Source organism: Tachysurus vachellii, chromosome 12 (assembly GCF_030014155.1).
Source record: "Tachysurus vachellii isolate PV-2020 chromosome 12, HZAU_Pvac_v1, whole genome shotgun sequence".
Classification (NCBI taxonomy): Eukaryota; Metazoa; Chordata; class Actinopteri; order Siluriformes; family Bagridae; genus Tachysurus; species Tachysurus vachellii.
The window spans coordinates 12,869,624-12,876,484 of record NC_083471.1 but is presented as its reverse complement, the minus strand read 5'-3'; the positions used below and the strand labels follow the sequence as shown (position 1 = coordinate 12,876,484).

Sequence of the window (6,861 nt, the reverse complement as noted above, 5' to 3'; positions counted from 1 at the left end):
AGGATGGTGAGTGAGTGAACCTGTGACACTTGTATTGGACATGAGCATGTGTAGTTGATAGGAAATTGACAAGATGTTCAAGTTTAGTAGCAGGGCTGAATCATAACTAGCCTAATCATAATCATAATTTTTTTTTTGTGGAAATGGAATGTCTTATTTTTATACTTCCTTGTCATATCTGTCTTGTTTCTACTGTTTTCTTGAGCGATTTTTTGGCAAGTAATATGCTTTCTTTTAATTTGAATTAAATAACTAATTCTACCTAAATAAATGTTGTTATTGTGTGCATATGTTAATAATTCTTTCTTCGTTATTCTGTTTTTTCCTCTTTCCTATCAGTGAGCCATGTGCCTTCACCTCCCACTTGTACTTTTGCTGTTGTTCTGCTGTCTTATCACCTCCCTCCCACTACTATTCTCATGCCCTCCAGGGTGCTGCTGTCCTCGCCCAGGGGTTCTGATCCTGTGTGAGTCACTGGGACTCCATGTCCTCCCTCGCTCTGTCCCCCTCACCACCTCAGCTTTGTCTGTGGCACGAAACCACCTGTGCAATATAGACAACGTCCTGAGGCGGTACTCCAGCCTGCAGGAGTTGAGCCTTGGCCATAACCGGCTTGAACGCTTCCCCCGTGGCCTTCCAGCAAGTCTGGAAAGTCTGCAGCTCCAAGAGAACCGAATTACGTTCATCACAGCTGGGGATCTTAGGAACCTTAGGAATCTGACCCGGTTGGACCTGGAAGACAATCGCATTCGGGCCATACAGCCTGGTGCACTGCTGAGCCTGATGCGGCTGAGGATGCTGTCTCTGAAGGGGAACCAGTTGTCAAGTCTGCCATCACACCTTCCAGGTTCACTAATGCACCTAGACGTGTCTGCCAACTGCATTTCAACATTGGATTTGCCTTCGCTTGCTGTGTTGGTCAACCTTCAGGTCCTGAAGATCAACAGCAACTGCTTACGCTCAGTGCCTGAGCATGCGTTCGATGGCCTAACCCGTCTCCACTCTTTGGAGCTGGCTAACAACTTGTGGGTTTGTGAATGTAACATCATGTACCTGTACCGGTGGCTGCTGATGGACAGGTTACGCATGGCAACAGATCTGGTATGTACAGCACCATTACACCTGGCACATAAGCTGCTTTTGACTCTCTCTGTTGTGGCCATCTGTCCAAAAATCCTTATGCCTAGTGAGAAATTAGTATCATTCAACACTTCCAAAGTAATGCTGGGAAATTCTTCAAAAGAATCTCCAAATCCTACTTCTGATACAAATAGAAATGTAAGAACATCCTGTAGAACTTCTCTTGTGAACTTAAATGCAAAGCTCCCCTCATCTGTTAACCATACAGTATCTAGGTCTCATCAGGAGTCAAACCAATCCTCTTTGGATGGGTTAAGCTATGAACAGTGTTTGTTACTAAACGCCACTTACCTTGTCCCTCAGACAACACAAACACCACACATCCCAACACCAGGTGAGGATCCTGGTTGTAGGAACAACACAAACAGCATCCAGAAAGGTTTCTTAAGCACTTCAGTCCCTATATTCTTCACCAGTGAGGCAGGAGTGCAGGTTGAGGCCACTCCTCGAACCTTGACCCAGACAAGTGACCCAGCACTTGTGTCACTACTCTCTGTGCTGTGTGTGTTGACAGGACTACTCCTAGTAATTGTAATCCTAGTGCTTAGAAGCCTCCTGTGGAGAATTCAAAGTGTCGCTCCTCTTCAGTCAACAGTGAGCAGTCAAAGGAACTCTTAATTTTGTGGTTCAGACTGCTGAATGGATTATAGGTGCTCCCCTGCCCACCCTTCAAGACGTGTACATATCTAGAATGAGGAAAAGGGCTCAGAAAATCACTCTGGATCCCTCACATCCAAGTCATCTGCTTTTTGAACTTTTGAACCATCTGGCCGGCACTACAGAGCCCCAAATACCAGCACAACCAGGCAAAAGAACAGTTTCTTCCCCCAGGCAATCTACAACATGAACAGTTAAATGTCCCCCCAATTGCACAATAACAATGTGAAATAATCTTATATTTATCTGTTACCGCCTCCATCCTAATACATGCCTGCATCTCATTCTATTCTATTCTATTCCATTCTATCATCTATAGTGCAACTGTACATATATTTTTATTGTCTGTGTTGTTGTTGTCTCTGTGTACTGGAAGCAAATTACTCTAAAACAAATTCCTTGTATGTGCAATCATATTTGGCAATAAAGATCCTTCTGATTCTGATGTTGTCCAGTTGCTGTCCTGACGTGAAAGAATGAGAATTGGTGTTCTAAATGTCTTTAGAAAAGGTGTTCAGTCCACCCACCAAAGAAAAAAATCATTGAATATGACCGAAGACATGAAGGAACCAGTTCTTTCTCCAAAAGAAGGATTATGTCTTTTATAAGAAAAGTCTACAGAAAACATTCATACTTTTCTGTTCATTTTAAGGTTCTCTAAAATAACATTTACTGCTTCAGTTAAAGACTTTTACACCATAAGTAATGTTAACAAGTGACACATTTAAGTTAAATTAATTGAAGTTAATGAAATACACCTGCATTCACTAATGTTTATTAATTCTGTTGCTAATCACTGAAATTAGTAAATTCATAAATGTGAATCATCTACTGTCTATCTGGTCTATAGGTGTAAATATTAACACCTATCAGCCTCAATTTTGCCAACCTTTTTGTTAATGTTAAATATAGTGCATTAATGTGCAAGCTCATTGTCCATATAGATTAAAGTCATGTTATTCTGCTGAAAAACAACCCCAAACAAATACTTTGTTTTCATAATTTATTTAAGCTTCAACAGTAGAATACAGCATTTAATTATTTTGTTTAGTTGTGCGTATATTAATAACTGCCATTTTTACAGGATATTTAACATAAAGAAATATACATTTTTAACAGACTGCCTCTGGCCTCATTCAATGTGTTATAATTAACAGATGTATTCTGTTGTGGTGATCATTAAGTGCCTGAGGACAATTAAGGAAATGCTTTTCTAAGTTACAAGTGTAGTTACTGACTAAACAGCTCATATTTTTTTGGTTTTGGTGAATCCCTGCTGTTTTGCTCCATGGATTAGTATTTGAATAATAATAATAATAATAATAATAATAATAATAATAATAATAATAATAATAATAATAAAATAAAAAAAAACACAGACGAATGCCTCCATCTTTGTGCGTGATTCAGAAAGACATTAAGAGAAACCAACCACATTTTCACACATCAAATCCAAAAAATAATGAAAGCTTCTTCTCAACACTTCACAGCAATCATGACAATGCAAACATCTGAAACTCCTCAGCAGAGGCAATACACACACAGCAGTAGTACAGAAGGATGTTGTTACTTTAAGGATATGTTTGGTTTTGGGGAGCACAGCATGGGCTTAAATTATGCAAAGATGTTAAAGCATTTGCTTGCTCTCGAGATTAAGAATGCGGTTTAATTTTTAGCCTTCGCCACTTTCTCCTCATCCTTCTGTTTTAGTTTGTAGTCCGTCAGCGCTGCCTTGATGGCGTCCTCTGCAAGCACTGAAGTAAAATAAGCAGCAATGTCAACCAAACCAAACTCTGTTAATATTGATGTGCTGGTGTAATAAGTATATAATAAGTAAAGACTACAGATAAACTCAGTTATGCCACTGTGTGTTGATTGAAACTTTGCTAAAACTTACTAGAGCAATGAAGCTTTACCGGTGGAAGACACAATTCCTTGGCGATATCGGTGTTCTTAATTTCCATAGCTTCAGCAACCTAGTGGAGTGAACAGTAGAAATAGAAACACACACCACATATGCAGTTGAGTGCAAAATGTGTGACATTCTTTGGATAAAGCACATACATACACAAACACACAACAGGACATACCGATTTGCCTTTAACCCATTCTGTGGCCAGGGAACTTGAAGCGATTGCTGATCCACAACCAAACGTTTTGAACCTGGCATCCACTATCTTTCCCTCCTCATCAACCTGAATCTGTTAATACAAAACACTCCTGGTCACGTCCACAAGCATACAAAAACAAACACACAAAAGACCAACAGTAAGATGTTGAAATTCAGCATACCTGAAGTTTCATGACATCCCCACAGGCAGGAGCTCCTACTAAACCAGTCCCCACATTCTTCGCCTTCTTATCCAGGGAGCCAACATTTCTTGGGTTTTCATAATGATCCACCACCTTCAAAAATATTCATCAGGAACAAACAGGTTAATAAACGATGACACTGAACAACGCAATACGGCTAAATACGGCTAAATACGGCTAACTACGGCTAACTACGGCTCTGTGACGCATCCTGAAAGCTACATAACAGTTCAGCTCAGCATCGGTCCTAAAAGTTCATTCTATCAAACGGAAAGCCAAGAAGAGTTAAACATGCACTTAAACATCCACTCACTTTTTTGTGGTAGCAGCAAACAGTTTTAATCTCCGGCGGCGTCAAGCTTCTGCCGAGAAACGTAAAGGACGCGAAACAACTCCTGACCGACCCCAGCGCCATGTTCGTAGTGACGTCACCACCTATGTGTTCACCAATAAACAAACGATTCCCGGAGCATGCAGCAGGGGGCGCTGCGGAGATTTTTTTTTTTTTTTTTTTTTTGAGCCGACTCACATTCGATTAGAGGTGTTTTAGGAATCGAAAGAGTCGATTCTCCAGTCAGTTGTACAAACATTCAGTTCTTGATTACAAAAATAAAGCATAATACGTGAAAATCTGAACAAAAAGGTCTGAACTTACGTACAAACTATACTATTACTGCTGACACTAAGAATAAGGGATCTTAACAAATTTTCAACTTTCTGAGATTTTCACTTGCTGCCATGCAAGGAATCCCAAAATCCTGTCAGCATCTCTTTGTACATCTCTTTATACATCTTTTTATACATCTTTTCATACAGAAAAATATCTCATTATGAGAAAATCATCTCGTAATTAACGCGACACAAATTTTCATAGGTTTAGTATGTTACAAACATCTCAATCTTATAATAACCTGACAAAATAATACATCTTATAGTTAGACTAATAGGTCTTCATAGAAAATGTCAAATGGCACAGACCAAATGGTTGTCATTCTTGATTTAACCACCATTAGATGTTCATGTCAATGATAAGCACATTAGTATTTTACATAGACTACAATCTCTATATTTCACAAAGCCATCTGGAAAAAAAAAGTTAAGAGACCATTGCAAAATCAGTTTATTTGGTTTTACTATTTATAGGTATGTGTTTGAGTAAAATGAAAATTTTTGTTTTATTCTATCAGGTGACAACATTTCTCCCAAATTCCAAATAAACATATTGTCATTTAGAGCATTTATTTACAAAAAAAGATCCAAATAATGAATAGAAAACAAGCTCGTTCATTTTTAAACACCAAGGAAAAGTTTAAAAATTTATTTGGTGGAATAAACCTTATTTTCAACTTTTTATGCATCTTGGCAATCTTTCATATTGCTGTTGGTTGACTTTATGCCACTCCTGGTACAAAAATTCAAGCAGCACATTTCTGTTCTATGGCTTGTGACCATACATTGACTTTAGAAGGTGGACACTTTTAGGGAGGGGGGACAGGTCTGTAGATTGGACTCGCCATGACATTCTTGACATGATGGTCCTCCATCCACACACTGATTGAGCTGGCGGTGTGGCATGGAGCATTATTCTTCTGAAAAATCCAATCCTTAGAGTTGGGGAACATTGTAGAGCATAAGTAAGCAACTTTTCTTCCAGGACAACCTTGAATTTGGCTTAAATCATGCACCCTTCACAAAGATGAACGTGCCCGATTCCAGCCTTGTTGAAGCACCTTCAGATCATCACCGATCCTCCACCAAAGTTCACAGTAGGTGAGACACTGTGGTATGACTTTAACCCTGCCTCTATGAGCCTTTTCTGAACCGTCCTCACCATGCACTTCACCCCAGCTGCCATTTTTTTTGTAAATCATTTGATGTCATCCTGTCATTCAATTGAGTTGGCGGTCATACCAGTCAGTGGAGAGTGGTTTTCGCCTTTTTTTAACTCTTTTGTATGATCAGTGGTTATTATTTGTCTCTATTTACTTTTGGGGTACTACTAGCATTGTTTTTGCCATCCAGCTGGTCCTATTAAAAGAGAACAGTGATAATAAAAGCAGTTGTTTATACTTTTACTTGTTAAATAAGGTTTGGCTCAGGTGATCTCCTAATCAGTACTTCATTAAGCAGAATGCGGTGTTAATGTGTTGGAATTCGACAGATACTGTAATGTTATGGCTGCAAAATATTTAGAGATGCTGATTTAAGTAAAATTTGGAGTGGCCTCAAGCCTTGAAGTCATTGACCACCAAATTCACATTTACGTTTATGGCATTTGGCAGACAGCTTTGAGGTAAGATGGAGCTGGTCCATTTTTGGCTTTATAGGCAAGCATCAGTGTTTTGAATCTGATGTGTGCAGCTACCGGAGGCTAGTGGAGGGAGAGCAGCAGTGGTGTGGTGTGTGAGAACTTAGACACATACCATACAGGTATGTGCAGATACTGTGCATTTTCTCTGTATTTCTGGCTTTTTGATTCTAACTGCTGATGAGTGCTTTGCATCTTGTGGTATAGCATCTGTATATACAGGTATGTGCTCAAAGTTTTGCCCTGTGGAAGATGTCAGTGGTGTCACTTTTAAGGGTGTGTTTTTCTTCACAGCTCTTACAATGTTTCTGACATCAGCTGTTTCTCTCTCTCTCTCTCTCTCTCTCTCTCTCTCTCTCTCTCTCTCTCTCTCTCACACACAAACACACACACAATAATTTTCATTTCACTATGCTGAGTTGACTCCAAAGCGAGCGCTGGTA

General features: G+C 39.4%; 1 protein-coding gene across 1 annotated transcript; it reads right to left on the bottom strand.

Annotated features, from left to right (window-relative positions):
* Positions 1-2,786: 2,786 nt before the first annotated feature.
* On the bottom strand, positions 2,787-4,566 carry iscua (iron-sulfur cluster assembly enzyme a). The gene is made up of 5 exons (XM_060884103.1): positions 4,424-4,566; positions 4,090-4,203; positions 3,888-3,998; positions 3,695-3,773; positions 2,787-3,551 (listed from the first exon to the last, which is right to left on the bottom strand). The coding sequence occupies exons 1-5, from the start codon at positions 4,523-4,525 to the stop codon at positions 3,463-3,465; spliced, it is 495 nt and encodes a 164-aa protein (XP_060740086.1). The 5' UTR covers positions 4,526-4,566; the 3' UTR covers positions 2,787-3,462.
* Between the last annotated feature and the right edge of the window lie 2,295 nt (positions 4,567-6,861).

Excerpts from the sequence above, each read along its gene's own strand:
- iscua (XM_060884103.1), bottom strand. The coding sequence starts at position 4,525 with ATGGCGCTGGGGTCGGTCAGGAGTTGTTTCGCGTCCTTTACGTTTCTC. Across the intron at positions 3,999-4,089 it reads GGGATGTCATGAAACTTCAG|ATTCAGGTTGATGAGGAGGG; the intron begins GTATGCTGAATT and ends TTGTATTAACAG. Across the intron at positions 3,774-3,887 it reads AATGGGTTAAAGGCAAATCG|GTTGCTGAAGCTATGGAAAT; the intron begins GTATGTCCTGTT and ends TCACTCCACTAG.